The following is a 17,222-nucleotide window of genomic DNA, read 5'->3' on the forward strand; positions in this document are numbered from 1 at the left end:
CACTGTAACTAGTATCTTTGATCTCTTCATCTTTCTCTCCATTCCTGAGTTGCACATTTTTATTGCATCAGTGGGGTGGATTCAGCCCAGCAGGTTTTAATGTACTGTTAGCAAAGCTGATAGATACATCATTAAGTGTGCTGAAAATAAATCGTGGAACGTGCATTAGGAAGAATAATAAAATCGGTGATGTGTCTAGCACTGTGCTGACTCCTTGAGACCAACAGGTGGCAGACACATCCATCGTAATACATCTCATTTACCTGCTCCACATAACATGAATGTGTAGCCAGTCTTATCATGGATGTATTTAAACAGGACTTTGTAAGGATGTTTGAATAAATTGTAAACATTGAAAGTCAGAAATTTAGGAAATAATTATGCCTAAAGACTTATGTAAAAACACATTTTGACTTGGCTATCACCTCCATTAGAACAAGTAGAGGTAGTGGATGGGGGATAAAAATCTTCAAATTTTAATTATTTGTTATAAATATACGAAAAGCACATTTATGTTTGGATTATATTGTGTATTTTAAGTAGTTACAGGTTGGTATGATGTTATCTTGCATCCTTACAGTTGTCAGCATTTGCTGTCCATTCTTAGCGAAGGAGAAACAATGCATTAGGTATTGGGTTTGATTTGCTGTTATGTATTATGTATAATTTTCACCATGTTTTCTCTTCTTCGTTTTAATGAAAAATTATTTTGGCGTCTTCCTGATCTTGCCTCCTTCCAGATGGTGGCCGCTGTTGTCTCAAAGGCCGCACCCTTTGGGGGAAAACCCATGATGTCATTTAGCGGTTATCTGGCTGTTTGGGAAGTTTACTCCTCTCAAAACATTTTCAGTCCAAGTGTCTTGGAAATGTGTGAGCTAAACTGAACTCGCCTTGTAGCTGAGACACTTTTGAGTGTGTGTTTGTGTGGACTACGGTTGTATTTTAGATTAAATACAAAACTGAAGACGTAGATCAACTAGAATTTCTAAAATAAATGTGGGTTGGTGTGAGTGCACCCCTAAGACGAGATGTAAGCATGACGCGGTATTATTTTTGACGACGATGAGTAATCAGAAATTAGATATTCATCGAGTGTCTGTGCTGACGAGAGTTGATAGCCTAGATATGTAGCAAGGACGGCATGGGGCAGTGTTCTAACTGTTTCATTTTTCACGAAATAATTGTCACACTCGTAGTCCTATGTGACAAGTTCGTGGTCGCACTGGTGCATTGCAGATTTCGTGTCTCCTGCAGGTGCAGTAAGATTAAATACATTTCTCTACATCGTTTGCTTGCTTTCCTCCATTCAATTCCTGCAGTACGGTCTTATACATCCAGTTATGTCCTTGAACAAGAGTTTAGTATTTTTCAGACTCAGTCAAGAGTATTGATGAGTTTTTGTCAGAGAATGAACATTACAGGCGGAATATTATTTCCCCAAATCATTTAAACAGAACAGCAGTTTGGCGATCAAAGCTAATATTTCGGCGTGCTAGTAAGGGAATAACTTGTCGGATCATTTCAAGTGAATGTATGACATTGACTTGAGACCAAAAAAAGAAACAGAGATGCAGACTTTATTTGTTAGTTACGCAGTAGAAACGAACGTGAAGCAGTCAGTCCTGGTGTGACAATCTTAACAATGTAGGTTAACAAACCCTTAAACTTTTGCACTCATTAACCCGAAATATAAAGTCAAGTTCAATAGTCCTACTCTTGAAACATCGATTGCTTATGCGGTAAGTTTTACGAACATGTCCACCTCTACTACCACAGTGTTGGATTCTTTGACTTCGCCGTTGTCATTTTCATCTACTTCGTCGAGACTACTACAGTTTTTCTGTGATTCAGATCACTCGGTGCGACGCTACCTAAAAATAAACTAAGTTGTCACCATGTACACACAAAAACAAAAACGAAAGGACAGCCAGAGAATGCAGGAGGGAAGAAAAGAGAATGCAATGGCGGTTACTTCTGCCGAGACATCCCCCGACCCCTAAACCGTCAGTGGAGGCCGAGGTGAATCCTGAACAGGCGCAGGGCACATGATTGGTGAGTCAGCGGTGCTTGTGATGTGCATATATAGACACCGACGACGGTCGGGCCTGACCATTCAGTACTGCAGCAGCAACATCTTTCTTTGTACCTACGTACTTAGGATTTAGGGCTTCTTGGTAAGTCCGATGTCCCTTCTCAACTCACCTTACACGGTCGCACACCTGTTAGTGGTCAGTCAACGCCATGAAGTAGGAAGATGAAAGGCAGTTCCACTGAACACCGCATTGTCACAAGAAAGACAAAACGAAAACACAGGGAAAGAAATTAATGTTCAAATCCTAGATGAATGCCACATACCATTAAAAACATTTAAATGTTTATATTTTGCGGTGTTAATTGCTTTCATGCCCAACCGACATCTACCCCGTCATATCTATTAATCAGTGATGTCGTCAACTCAGACATCTATATAATGTCTATCGAGCGTGACGCGTGCAAAGCAGCTAGTCAACAAAAGCAGAGGATGATGCCAACTGATGAAAGACAAAACGACTGAAAACACGAATGTGTGTGCGTGCACCAGTCATTGTAGTTCTGGCATCGTGTCCCCAGCACTGACATCGACGACAGCTACCTGGTGCCGATACACGAGCGCTGGTGAGGGCAGGTATGATGGGACAGTCAGTCTTGTAGTGACGTGTGACCGGTGCAAGTGCCACCCTCTGCAGCACAGCTGCGTCGCATCTCCCGCGTGTAAGCATGACGTGTACTGCAGTAGAATAGACGAGCGCATCTAACTTGCCGCTCCTCGTGCAGCCCTCTATCCGTCCGATAACGCAGGCACGCGCTGTGTGGACATCTGTACTGCCACAATGTTTATTAACAATCACCTTGCAATTTCCGTATGGCTCTCCGCAGGTCTGTGCCGTCCTTTCAAATCCAGATGCTGACAGGTAGCTGTTGTAGACTGTTCAGAACTAGTGGTCCTCGCCCGTGTAGGTGTTAAAGCATGTAGATGTAAGCTATTCATGGTCGTTTTAAAGAGTTGCACTTTGGTTATTTACCTCTGCGTCTGAAAATTAGTTCAGTATTTCGTTAGACTGTTATTTGGTTCAATATTTGGGTTTTTAAAATCTGTTTTAATTTAGGAAATTCGTTAATTTTCATTTATTACGTTATTCCAGTGACTCGTAATGGATAGCTATGCAGGTTATCGGTATACCTGGGAGAATGACTAGTTATTAATTATCTGGAACAAATGTAAGACTAATTTTTTTCAATGATAGATTAAAGAATTCTAATTATCAGGTTAAGTTTGTCACATTCATTAAGGATCAGTAAAGACTTGTGCTTCACTTCAAAGCAAAGAATACATAGATTCTACACAGTTCTAGGTAACTTTACTCCTGCTTCTCAGGCAAACCTAAAATAATTTCTTTCTCTCCGCAGAGTCGGGACCGGCTTGACACAGTGGACACTGCTCGAGTAACGAGACCATCAAAGAACACTACACATCGCAGACAGTGCACCTAGCTTTCGTCCTGCGAGGCCATTAGGAAGAACAAGACTTCGCTGGACAGTGCTCCGAACACTTTGTCCTGTTGGACCGTCTGGATACTCTGGAACTCAATACTTCCCAAGACAGTGCTGTTAAAAACTTTGCCCCCTGGGAGCGACTCCTGACTGTTGGGTGAGAGGTTGTGGTGGGGTCGTGCCCACCTTCGGTCTGACAACTGCATCTGACCACTGCACTCAGGATATCATGGAGGACACTCGGACGTCGCTTTATCATTTGAAGACAGCTGCAGACGACAAGGTCGGGACGAACGAATTGGAGGGGTGGATAGAACAGCTGATGAAGTGCCAGAAGCTGTCAGAAGCGCAGATCAAGATGCTGTGTGAAAAGGTAAGCTTCAAGTCTTTCTTCCCAAATTGTCTCTTTGTTCTCTCTCTCTCTTCCTATCATCGTTGAGAGAGGAGTAATCAAAAGTGCCTGGAATGCGCTGAACATTAATTTCTGTTTTAGTTTATAAATGGTGTTGGTAGCGTAACCGCCCTTGTTTGTTTACATGTGATCATTTTCACAACTGTTATAGGATACAATACCATCTCGCTAGATGTTCGTTGGCGGAAAACAAGATTACATAGTTTAATGTTTAGTCATTATTTATTTTTAATATAAAAAAGAGTTTTATAGACTAGATATCTAATCGTCGTTTTTGCAAACAGTGCGATTACATGCGTGTCAAATTATGCTTCAAGTTGCGTGACACGGAAGCAACAACATTGCAGAGATCAGGGATGAAAGGTGGGGTTGCAAGTAAGGTGAGGGCGTAGGGCAACCAAAGAACATCGATTGATCATAACTGCAGCTGAAGGGGAGGGAGGGATCATATCTGCAACAACACATGTTTGCGTTGCACGTGCACCTCACAGCGGTGTTACGTGCTCAGATGCCCGGATTTTAAATGCTATGATGTGTGAACACATGATAGTGAGCACTGATTAGGTTGCCGCTTGTCCTGGGGACGTGGGTGAGTCCCCTCGGCACGCCTGTCAGCTGGCTGCATGTCATTCGTGGCATGAGCGGCTTTCCCTCATTCCTGGAGGGTGTCAAATGTACTATATATTTGCTGAGCATAAAGTTCCAGCTGTCGCCTGTCTTCTTGTAATAGCGGGCGTAGAAAACTCTAGACGATTAAATGAAAATTTTGGACAGAAAGCGCTGTTTATAATTTTTAAAACGTGCCAAAACACATCCAGGCACACACAGGCAAACAGACAGATAGACAGACAAACAGGCACGCAAGCAAAATATAAATAAAGTAACAAACACTAAACCCCAACGTAAGAGCACAAATATAAGACGCAAGACATGTGAAACAAGAAAGAAATTTAATTGTGAGTTGTTGCCTCCCATCATATCAGTGATCTAAGAAAGGACAAGAAGAGGCATGAGGACATGCAGACAGTCCATACGCACTGTGAAAAGATATATGCATAAAATGTGTACACACATGTATGTAATGTATATGAACAATTATTGATGTGCGCACACACAAGTAAACGAGGCAAATGCGTGATATGTTTGTAGACACACTCTATAGATATAGAGAGAGATGATGTATATGGATTGTGCTGTAGAGGTGGTGGTGTATATAACCTGACTGTCATCTACAGGCCAAAGATGTTCTCATCAAGGAATCCAACGTGAGACAGGTTTGCTGCCCCGTGACGGTGTGTGGCGACATCCACGGCCAGATGTACGACCTGCTGGAGCTGTTTCGCATCGGAGGCAAACCCCCGGACACTAATTACCTCTTTATGGGCGACTACGTTGACAGGGGCTACTACTCTGTGGAAGTGATTTCCCTTCTTCTTGCACTTAAAGTAAGTGTGGGAAACATATCAAACTCATGTTACTGTAGGCACTGGATCGCATGTGCGCACACACGCAAGTAATACATCATCATCTTCATCATCACCACCATCACCATCATCATCGTGTTCTTCTACAGCGTTGTTCTATATTTTAAAAAATCAACTCGCGATGGCGCTTCACCTTTTAATTGCTAGATGTTCCTGTAAACTTTTATGTTTATAAACGTTGTGTATAGCTGATGTGATCCACGAGTTGAGTAAGCTTCTCCTTAAAATTTGACTTCCGGCATATATTTTACATTGTTGTTTTTGTTTTTGTTTTTTTGTTTTTTTCATTTTGAAACATGCTTTCTGGCAGGTGATGACTGCATCGAGTAGCGTTCAATGTTCGTGTTCGAGAGGAACAGTGCCAAATGAAGCCTCAAATAAATAAAATAAAGTACAAAAACCTACATCCCGTTTCACAACTCAGAAAAGCATCGACATCATAATAAAAATAAAAATTTTAAATATAAACGGAATCAAACTCACATACAAAAGCAAAAGCAACATCAACAAAAACAAAACTAACAAGATGGCTACTAGGCCACAATCACCAGTAGACCTATGCTGACAATTGGGAAGTGGATCTTAAGATGAAGCTCCACAAATGTAGACAAGCAATTGTCCGTGTCACTGATAATGAAACAGATGTGGAGTTGACTCTTGATCTTATCAACGAGTGGAATGTTTCTTTACCACTGCGTCTGCATCATCATCATCATCCGATAACTATTCACTATGTCGAGCGCTTACAAACGGTCTTTTCAAGGCAACATTTTTTTGTAACCTTATTTTGTAATCTTTACGTTGTCAGGTGCGTTACAGAGACCGGGTAACGATACTTCGAGGTAACCACGAGACTAGGATGACATCACAAGTGTACGGATTCTACGACGAGGTTCTTTGCAAGTATGGCAGCGCCAATGTGTGGAAGCTCTTCACAGAAGTCTTCGACTATCTGCCTCTGACGGCGCTCGTAGAAGGGCAGGTGAGTTCAAGCCACAAGAATTTACCTTCGCTGCCTTCTCTTTCTTTTCCCCTTCCTCCCACGCCAGGAGCAAGAAAATGACTAGAATCCCAAAACAGTAACACTAGGTAACCCGATTATACACTTTCAATTATATAATTTCACAAATGTTTTTTGTCATCAAGCAAATAATTATCATTGTAGCACGTGAAAAATCCCTTTGACTGCAAACTGCTAAAACAAAAAGCAAGTTTCATCAAACCAGTAAGAATGAACATTACAACTTGTTAAAACTACACAGACCAAGCATATCAACTGGCACTGGCAGTGCAAAAAATTAAGTTCTCTTCTTGTCACAGCTCAAAGGACTTTAATTGTCAGTAGTATTTTCTACAAAAACCAGAACTGATACAGATGGCAGACAATTAAGATTCACACATTTGGAAAAAATTCTGAAAATCGTGCATAGTATAATAATGAGATTAAGTTTGTTTTCAGATATTTTTAATTGCATTTCCTAGTTTAAGATCAGCCACTCATAAAACATGATTGTTCAACATACATGTGATCTACGTGCGTGTGTATGTGTACGTGTTCACTGTTTTCCCTATTTCTACAGATCTTTTGCTTGCATGGAGGGTTGTCGCCTTCAATAGATACCCTTGACCATATAAGAGCCCTGGACAGAATACAAGAAGCACCGTATGAGGTAAGGAGAGTACGTGCGTGTGTTTGTCAATGCATGCATGAGTAACAGTTCAGCAAAGATCAAATTCTCTTACACAAAGTAATAAAAAAATATTAAACTGTTAAAAAAGGATTAACCGTTGAGTTTTTTTTTTTTTCTTTTTCAGTCCTAAACTGTTTCTCAAGTGATGTCTTTAGCTATTATCAGGTTCTGTACAGATCAGTGGCTTCGGCAGGTTATGAAGACTATGTTAATAATCTAAATATATATATATAGTTTAAACATATAAAGTCGCGATCTACAGGAATGTTTTAGAAAATTCAAGAGCGGTGTATGAAAAATGTACACTAAATATTTTATTTTTCTAAATGCTAACAACACGGTATAATTTGTTTTTAACACAGGGACCAATCAACGACCTCTTGTGGTCAGACCCGGATGATCGTATGGGGTGGGGACGATCCCCTCGAGGGCCGGGGTACTGTGTTCGGACAGGACATCTCCGAGTCTTTCAACAACACCAACGGGCTATCGCTGGTTGCCAGGGCACACCAGGCTGTTAATGAGGTCAGAGAATTTGTCAGTTTTGTGCAAATATGTGTGTGTGTGAAGCAGGGGTGCGCGTTTATGCAAGAGTCAGGGGTGGACGCGACGGACAACTTCTTAAACCAGAGCTGGGTTCCACTAATGTTCTTACCTCATTTTTAATTTAAAAAAAAATGCTTGTAAGGTCAATCTCAACAACACATCCACAGCAAGCAAGCGCGCACACACACTCACTATACACAGAGAGCGCGAGAGAGGGGTTGGAAGAGATGCCCACACATATGCAAAAAAAAAAAATAATAATAATAAAAACCAACAACACACTCTTACCAAAGACTTTGCTCTTACTAAACTTCGTTGCCAAGAAAGCTGTGATCACTACTTACAAGACACACAAATAACACAAAAACAATCACAAAACAGTTTTAGAACGTAAACATTCCTGATGCTACATAATTAAGATGAGCGACAGATTTTATAATTTAAACAAAAAAAAAAGGATCCAAAGAAATGATAATTAACCGTTTATTTAGTTGTCAGTTAATTTGTCAAGCAGTAATGATCAAACAGTATTATCATATTTTTAAACATCATGGCGTTAAAGCTTTTACAACAATCTAATTTTTTTTTTCCCTGATGAAGGGTTATCAATGGTGGCACAACCAGAACGTTGTCACCACCTTCAGTGCACCAAACTACATGTACCGCCTCGGAAATCTGGCCGCCATTATGCAAATTAGCGAGGACATGACCTACAAATTGTAAGCATCATTCTGTCTGTAAGAGACAGAGAGATACCTACCTGAATATGATTGCTTTATATTATTACTGGTGTAAAAAAATATAAAGGTGTTATGTGTTATGAATAATGTACATGGGATGTAGTGGAGGACTGCAGACGCATGGATGCATAAAACAAAAGCTATTTTTACCGAAGGAATTATTTTAGGGTTATAGTGTTTAAATAATTTAAGGGTGAGGTTAAGATTGCAGTTAGGGTATCCACTGGGCGATGCAGACGACGCTTTCACCACTCCATTTGTGTGTGTAATAGCTGGCGATTTTTAGTATTTTTTAACTTACAATATATGGATGCTATGTAAACTTGTGCTCTTTGATGTGTTTCGACAGCACAGAAAAACATTTTCTACTCATTATTTGAAATACGTTGCAATATATGTATATACTCTGAATAATATCATTACAGTTTGATCTGTATTTTTATTGTGTTCAGGATTTTGTTGCAATTATATACGTGTGACTTTACTATGCATGCAGTGTCCAGTTCGATGCAGCACCGAGGAAAGACAACGAAGGCAAGCCTGAACGATCCTTGCCGGATCACATGAACATCTACTTCTGAAACAATCGTAGGCTGAGCAAGTGTTTCTGACAAGTCGCCGCGTGCTCACCACGTGAACACAATATTGTAATGCCTCAAGCTGAAGCACAGGTTTACCACACATCATGATTCATGAGTGGATTTCATCAACTGTGCAAAGTTACTCACATGTGACACAAACGTCATCCAGGCCACGCGCGGGCACACACACATGTATACATACACTCTGCAGTGGCACAGGAACCAGGGGAGCAAGGGGGCAGCCACCCTCTCAAGAAAAAAATACTGAGGGGACAAGAATGTTCACTGTCAGCGTGGGGTTCCCCCTCCTCCAAACCAGCATTTTCCTACGTCACTGCACTGTATGGAGCTATTCTGTAATGTGGAGATGGATGTTGAGCATGTTTGCTTTTGCCCCTGACGAAGACATCTCATCTTTTATCATCGAAGTCACTGGCCACCAAGATCGAATATTAACTAAAACAAAACAGATCAAGTGCGAGGAAAAAAAAGTGAGTGAAGACATGATCGAAGGAAATGAAGTTTGTGCAGGTGAACAAAGGAATAGGGAAGAACAATACCCTCGGCACCTATAGACATGTGTATAATCTGCTTGTTATATACTAAATCTACCTACTTTTCTAAGACGTATTACATTTTATTCCATGTTGCCCATCACAGAACTGTTTCCTTGTGAAATTTTCTCTATTCTATACAAACGATTATTTAGGATTAAGAAATTTACACAGAATAAAACTGGAGGTTTTGGTGTGTGTGAGCATGTGCCCACATACGCCCACCCCGGCATACATATATGCCTTTGTGTGTGCATTTAAGCAGTATGTGGATCATCTGTGTCCAAAGGCACAGAAGATCCGAAGATGTGTCAACATTTAAAAAAAAAAAATAAATATAAGACCGCACAAAAATAATATAAATATTGCAACTTACCAAACAGTCTTTATTCATTTTCTCACCAATTAGAACGTTAACAAACAGCAATCAAATCTGCATTCTTTCAATTGATCTGCTTTCCCTCCATTCACATAGCACAAAGAAATACCCTCACAGAGAAAATTAACTTTCATTTCATTTTTCAATTTTGGCATGCCACAACTTCAAGGTAGTTGAGTCGCACAGCAGTAAAGCACTCTTCATCAAGACAGTGGGGATGATAACTTGCAGATTTACAACATTATTTTTGGCACTTTCATTTTCCTTTACATTTGTTTACAAGGGCTGGTGCTTTCTATGAAAGTTATCACTGCAGACTTGGCATAAACAACAAATACCCCCTACTCACCCTAAACAAAAAAACTCTTGGATTAAAGACCCTCAAAACCTGCAAAACTTTCACAGTAATAAACATTGCACAGCCAAAGCTCTGAAGGTAAGCACAATTATAAAAGAAAAAAATAGTTAAGACTATTAATATTGGATATCATGTAACGCATCACAACAAGAGCCACAAACAAATTTCTAAATTTGCTAACAATGTGTCAATGTTTTTCACACCATAACAATAAAATGACAGGCTGAAGTAAAAATTGTTTGCCAAACACAGGAAAAACAGACCAGGCAGCACAGATAAAGACAATAGAGAGATAACTTCCATTGTTTCCCTTTTTGCTCACACATCTGAGCTGTGTGGATAAAAATGTGCAAAAACGCCTGTGAGCTTTGGTCTCAACACTTTATCACTCCACACAAAACATAATCTCAAGTCAAAATAAAAAAAAAACCCATAGTGACTAGTGCAAGATTTTTGTGAAAATAGTGTGTTATTTGTAATATCCTGCAAATGCCATGTGCTAAATGCTCTTTTGCACTGGCAATGAATTGGTCATTATAATCTCAGGAATGCATCTTACAAGATGTAAAAGTACACCTAACATAAAGTCACAAAAGCAAAATTAGCAATCAACCTCCACACGAAGTATAAAGGTGAAAGTCTGGAAAAATCACAAAAAAATCAAAACTACAGTACTAAAAGGCGCAAATGATTGCAATATGCAAGAATCAGAACAGCTCCAGAAAGCAACACAAATAAATGCATGCATACGCATGTGCATGCCTACATGCTTAGGAATGTAACTCAAGTTAAATGCTTAAAGAAAGTTCTGAATTAAAAATGTATGACAGCTGTTTACAAGATGTTCATAAAAGGAACAGAAGGAAACATTGTAGGTCGATAATAAATGCTATGGTCAATGAAGAATTAAAAATAATAACAAAAAATATAATGTGATGTAATTACGTTTGATGCACATGATTGCAATAGTTTTTGCAAAACTAGCACTCAGAGCTCATTTAAAAATCAACAAACAATTTTTAAAAAATCAACAAATAATTAAAAAATAAAAATCACAGAAAATGTTCCACAAAATCAAGATAACTATTTTCTACCTCTGCTGATAAGTGTTTAAACACTTATGAATCATAAAACAAACCCAAACAGCTTCCAGGTAAAAATAAAACAGGACTTCATCTTCGGTGGCTTATGTCAATGCTGCTTACTGGAGCTTGCAAATACGCTCAAAGCTGGGAGTATGCTGGCGGCTTCTGAAAGACAGCATTTCATTAATTTTTACTAAAGACACTTCCTAAGGCTCACAATGAAAGATAAAAATTTCTCAATCTGGGTGCATTCAGTCCTTATAGGTATCTTTAAGTTTGTAGATCTAGGAGTGGGCAAAAATAAGGCTTTAAAAGTGCTTAGTTCTAGCGAATAGGTCCTTATAAATTGCAGTCTGGTCCTTATATAAAAAAAAGAGATGGTTATTAGTCCTTTTTAGTGTAAAATGTCTCAGATTCTTCTTGAGTTCCACTTAAAAAAACCAACTCACCACAGTCCTGTCTGAAACGAGGGGACATAGCTATTGTTGTTCTTATAAGCCAAACTTCTACTGTCTCCCATAAAAGAATGATTTTAACTCAGGGAGAGGGAGGAGAGAATACTTGACAGGCTAAGTAAAGCGATTAGTGATGCATGACTTCAACTGTAACTGGCACTCCGTGTACTCCTCACCTCCCTTCCCCAGATCAAACCTTTCTTTCCTGCCATAGGTATGGATGTGACCTCCATCCTGAAAGGAGGCATTCAGTAAGACAGTGGTTAAAACACTCGCTTTTCAACACTGCAATGAGAGGCCCTGAGTTCAGATCTCGTCTCAAGACTCTCTTTGTATGTGACAGCAGGGCTGGGCATCGGGTTTTTTCCTCTGGTTTTCTCCAACTCCCTGTCCCAGCCCCAAAGTGGAAGCACTTTCCTTCTAAACCAACCTGCTAACCTACCATCCTTAAAAAGACGACCTGGGACGAAAATAATATTCTGAATGATTGGGAGGGAACGGGCAGTGAACAAGCATGTGGAACTGAACTTGGTAAGAATGTGGAACTACAAAAAAAAAATTTTAAACAGTCCTTGCTACTAGTAGTCCAAGTTTTAAACTGATTTGTGACTGTTAGCTGTCACCATCTAGAACACAAATGTCACGAGTCTGGGATTATAAAAGGCTTTGAAGTTCTGTACCAACAACTGGGGGGGCTGGTCAGAGGGTTAAAGGTTGAAGGGGGATAGGGAACTAATGCAATAATAGCTAGTCTGCTGTAAGAGACAGCTGCACAGAAAACAATGGAGTGCATGATTTCATATTATTTGCCCTTCGACTCGTAATGATCATCTTGCTGTTACAGATAATCATTTTGATTTACTTATATTACAACTAAGTTTTAGTTTCCTACAGCCAATGATTGGGATAGGAGCTGTTTCTTTCAAGATTTCTGTTATCAAGTGCAATACTTGCAAGTTGTTCATCTTATTATTTTAAAAACATTTCAAAGTCTCTCACACAAAAGGAAGAAACAGATCATGTCAGGAAAAAATAGAACTTAATGAATTAAGGAAGTAATAATGTAGACATACTAACAAATGTGTTGCATTACAGTTGAATAATGTTATGACAAGGGTGAACACCTTTTTTTATAGGTGAAAAATAACCACAAACACTATATGATCAAAACAACTTCCTCAAAAATAAACTGCCCAAAGCAAAGATACCTGTCTCATGGGTAACTACAATTGTTCAGTTAAGCAGGATACTTCTTATAGAAAGTAAACTGAATTTGATTGCCTATACATATGTATAGTTTAGATCATAACATTTACTGTCAGAATATTCAGTTTGGTTCACTTCCTGTCACTTTTCTGAATTTCAGACATGAAAAAAAGTGTTGTGTCTGAATTTGACCATACTTCAGTCACAAGAAATATTTTATCCTATGCATAAGATTAAGATTTATTTTCAGGTGTGAACAATGACAGGCAGCCATTTTCAAACTAAAATCTTGGGGAAATTTATTATGCAAGCGGCAAAATGAATTCATCATGCTTAGAAAGTTGGAATATGCAGTTTCCAAAATAAATGATTAAAAGACGGTTGATTGTTTTACTCTGTGCCAGCAACTAAGGCTATATCACGGCGATGGTTAAAAGAATGTATATTGTAGGACAAAAAAAGACAAGTTCAGTATGGCTTTTCCAATTTATCTTTCAATATTTCTTCCATGGCTGAAGCTATGAAGCTAAAAAAGCAAACATGAAAACAGAAAGATATGGGAAGAATGAGAAACGACATACAGGTGAAAATTACTTCTTCAGCTCTGATAAGAACATTACTGATATAATTGTGCCTCATGTCATATCTTCCTTCTTTAATTTATAAGCCTGTAATAAAATGAAAATGATTGACAAATGACCTGTAGTTAGTTTTATCTGCATGTTATAAGACCATACTTGAATAAGAACAGGTTTCCAGGTCCCTAAAAGGTCCTTATTTTCAGTGTGGTCAGACCTGTCTGAACCCTATCAATACTTATTGACAGAACTTCCAAAGGCTTACACTGAAAGATTACTAAAAATACTAAATTAGTAGATGTGATTTTTAAATCCTTCATCAGCATAGATCATTTACTTATCACAGTATGGTCTTTGCATAGACAGTGTTTTAAAAATACTGTCAACATGTAAATCAAAGCAGTTACTTCTATAAGGAATGAATATCTATATTTCTTTGCTAAGAGAACAGTGTTGAACCATGTTAATCACTCACCTCCTGTGCAGCAGCATAGGCTGGTGGAGCAACTGGGGCAGAAGCACCAGAAGACCCAACAGGATGCACGTGGGATGCAGAAGAATATCCCGTAGTAACAGTAGACGCACTGTGACCCACAATGACCGAACCATATGCTGGTGGCTCAGAGCCGCCAAGCACAACATATCGTACAAGGCGACGACGTCTCAAGCGATAACAGGCAAGTGAGCAGATGAGGATGAGTACAAGGAACAAGCCCCACATGAACCAGAACCCTGTGGGAACAAACCATCTGACATTTTACCATAAGCAGTCTACTCAAATGTGTTTGCAATCAATAAGAAGAAAAAAAAAAATAAAGACTAGGATCAAAGATGTCTGCAGTATCTATATAAATATGCAAATCTCTAAAAGACTATACTATTCACTATACTTTTGTTCTTACATCTCAATGTATTGTATTTTACATATATTATGTATACATTTTAATTCAAGTAAACTGCAGGACAAATCACTACTTTAGTAACTTAAATTTTTATTTCATTATTCCCAACATTACTAGAAATGTTTGTAGCTTTCATCATCTGAAGGAGTCCAGCAATCCTACAAAACAGTACAATTTCTAAAAGGTCAAATCCCTAAGCACAAGCACACCCAAAAAGGATCCAGGAATATGGAGGTAGGAGGAGTGTGTTCCGAACAAAGTTCAGAATGACAGGCACTTGGATTTATTTTGTCTGCCTCATTTCTTCACAGGCCACAGTGTACAAGCACGAACTTGCATTACTGGACTGCTGGAAGACCATTTTTTTCCAGTTAACCACTAAAATGAGGCAGATGTGTACAAAGCTTCCAGTTTATTCACATTCATTGTTTAGGCTTGCCAAGACTAACAGCGGAGAACTTCACAAGAGACTAAGCGTTGGTCTCAGCAGACAGCAGTCCACCTATTTATGCTCATGGTACAAAGATCCACTGGACAGCCATCTTCATATGGAGTGAGAAAGCAAAAGTCCAGGAGCTGCTTTGTTCCAGCTGCTCTCTGAAGACTGCAGGCTCTAAAAAGATGGATCTGCAGTCAGGAAGGAAGACAATATGAGAGAAGGGAGTTGGGGCTGATGCTGACAACTCTGACAGCTTCCCATAGAGCGGTGACCACAGCAAGTTAATTGGACAAGAATGATCCAGCAGGTAAGGATCTTGAAGTGCTGCACCTAGTTGTGGAGTGTATGAAGATTCCCCTTTCCCTCACTGCAGATGGTAGGATCAGAGGATCCATTTGTGTAAATGTGAGTCCACGCTGATCATCTGAAGCGCTGATGCAGCATTTCCAGGCTAAGTCTAGTTGATCTTTCTTGTTAGTTATCCCTAGAATAAAAAGAGATGTCCTGGAGCCAGGTATTAAACTGCACATTGGAGGGGTTCTTGCTCATCCAAGTGTCTGTCATATTTCTGTGATTCCTTGACTCATGCATTCCTGATAAGCAGATGGAGTATAGTGATAACATTTACCACCTCAAACTTACACCAGTACTGATAGACGTAGTAATCGTAGCAGCAGATCTCATCTCCATGACTTAAACAACAGTGTGCATTGGGACCTGAAGATAGAGGGAACAAGCAAAATGTTTGAGATATAAATGACACGTCAGCATCTTTGTAAAAAGAGCATAAAGATATTTTCAAGCAGAAGAAAAATTTCAAATTATACCACACACATTCAAAAAACTTCTTAACTACATTTGCTAATAGTCTTTTTTAAAGCTAAATTTAACTGCCCCCAACTCTTGAACTTAGATGTGACATACTTAAAAAAATATATTTTTATAATTTAGAAGGCAGTGTCGTTAGTATTATCACTATCAGTAGCAATTTCTCAGTGTCTATCATATGCAGCCAGACAGCAAACAGCATGTGACCTAATAAAGCTAGCACATTAAGTATAAACTGTCGTGTTGATTGCTTACATAATATCTTAACAGAGGACACTGTTTGTGTAAATTTAAGCAAAACGATGTTCAAAAGATGTAATTTTCTAATATACTGAAGACCCCGAAATGGTTCAACGGAAATATTAGTTGCAAAAAGAGAATGAAAATAATAAGTAAAATAAACTCATGGTGACCGATTAATAAACTACATCACAATTACGTCGCGAATCTTCTCGACTTACCTGTACACACAAAGGTAGTACCACAGCGCACCATCTTTAGCAGATAAAGTACAGCCTACAGGCCCAGGGCTATATAAACAAAACACGAGCAGAGAACAATTGTATGCCTCTTGAAAAAGCAGTAGCCAATTACATTAACATCTTGTGAGCATATAAGCACACAATGTAACTCAACTGTATGTACAATGTAAACCGAAGAAACGAAATTAATATCCGCGTTCCCTTTTTTGACATGCACATGACTAGATATATCTCACTAGAATACAATTCATAAAATCATCTTAGTTTAAAGTAACTGTAAAGAGCCACTCACTTTTCCTTTATCAATAAACGACTCAAATTGTATCACATGAAATACGATATTCTTGTCAGATGACGCAGCGGAAACTCCGGAGTCTAACGGGAAAACAAGTATTTAGCGTGCAGACAGCGTTACTTCCCCTGCCACTTTCGGAATTGCACAAGAACGACAAATCAAGCGGAACAAGCGGCGTAATTTCAGTCATGCGATAGCATGTGATGTCGTCACGTGAAAACTGTTTGTAGTGCAGTGTTTACATCTACTTACAGTCAAAAGAATCTCAAAGAAGTTAAATCCTCAGAAAAGAAAATAACGGGCAATTGCAACAGTTTTGAAAAAAAACAAAAAACAAAACTGGAAGTCTGAAAACCTCAGAAATGTACTTTATGGATGGGAGACAATATCAGATAGTTATACTCTTCCCGTTTTCGTGAAATTATAACTAAAGCACTGTCAACTGCCTTTAACTGTGTGTGTGGCGGCAGTTGAAACCTTTTCAAATGTACGTAGTTTTTCGACTGTGATTCATTAGGTAATAATTTAAAGTGGCTGGTGTGTGCTGACCTGGAGCATCACTTATTTCTCGTGTTTATTTTACCCAAGGTCTTTTCGGTGGGTCAAAATTAGGAACAAAGTACAGTATATTGCGTAGAAGAGATTTCATCATGCGTCCACGATGCAGAGAAAATTT

At 39.0% G+C, this 17,222-nt stretch overlaps 2 protein-coding genes across 2 annotated transcripts; one reads left to right on the plus strand and one right to left on the minus strand.

Annotated features, from left to right (window-relative positions):
* The first annotated feature begins 39 nt into the window (after nt 1-39).
* LOC112564740 (serine/threonine-protein phosphatase 2A catalytic subunit alpha isoform-like) lies at nt 40-9,875 on the plus strand. Its single transcript, XM_025239814.1, is given in 10 exon segments — nt 40-1,254; nt 1,852-2,174; nt 3,448-3,904; nt 5,179-5,388; nt 6,236-6,409; nt 7,008-7,097; nt 7,481-7,558; nt 7,560-7,643; nt 8,265-8,383; nt 8,901-9,875. Coding segments are annotated over 8 exon segments (984 nt in total). The 5' UTR covers nt 40-1,254; nt 1,852-2,174; nt 3,448-3,760; the 3' UTR covers nt 8,986-9,875.
* A 36-nt stretch (nt 9,876-9,911) lies between these two features.
* Nucleotides 9,912-16,698, minus strand: LOC112565007. The gene is made up of 5 exons (XM_025240255.1): nt 16,544-16,698; nt 16,231-16,299; nt 15,584-15,658; nt 14,076-14,332; nt 9,912-11,526 (listed from the first exon to the last, which is right to left on the minus strand). The coding sequence occupies exons 2-5, from the start codon at nt 16,262-16,264 to the stop codon at nt 11,500-11,502; spliced, it is 393 nt and encodes a 130-aa protein (XP_025096040.1). The 5' UTR covers nt 16,265-16,299; nt 16,544-16,698; the 3' UTR covers nt 9,912-11,499.
* Between the last annotated feature and the right edge of the window lie 524 nt (nt 16,699-17,222).

The sequence above is a fragment of the Pomacea canaliculata genome, linkage group LG1 (genome assembly GCF_003073045.1).
Source record: "Pomacea canaliculata isolate SZHN2017 linkage group LG1, ASM307304v1, whole genome shotgun sequence".
NCBI classification, from domain to species: Eukaryota; Metazoa; Mollusca; class Gastropoda; order Architaenioglossa; family Ampullariidae; genus Pomacea; species Pomacea canaliculata.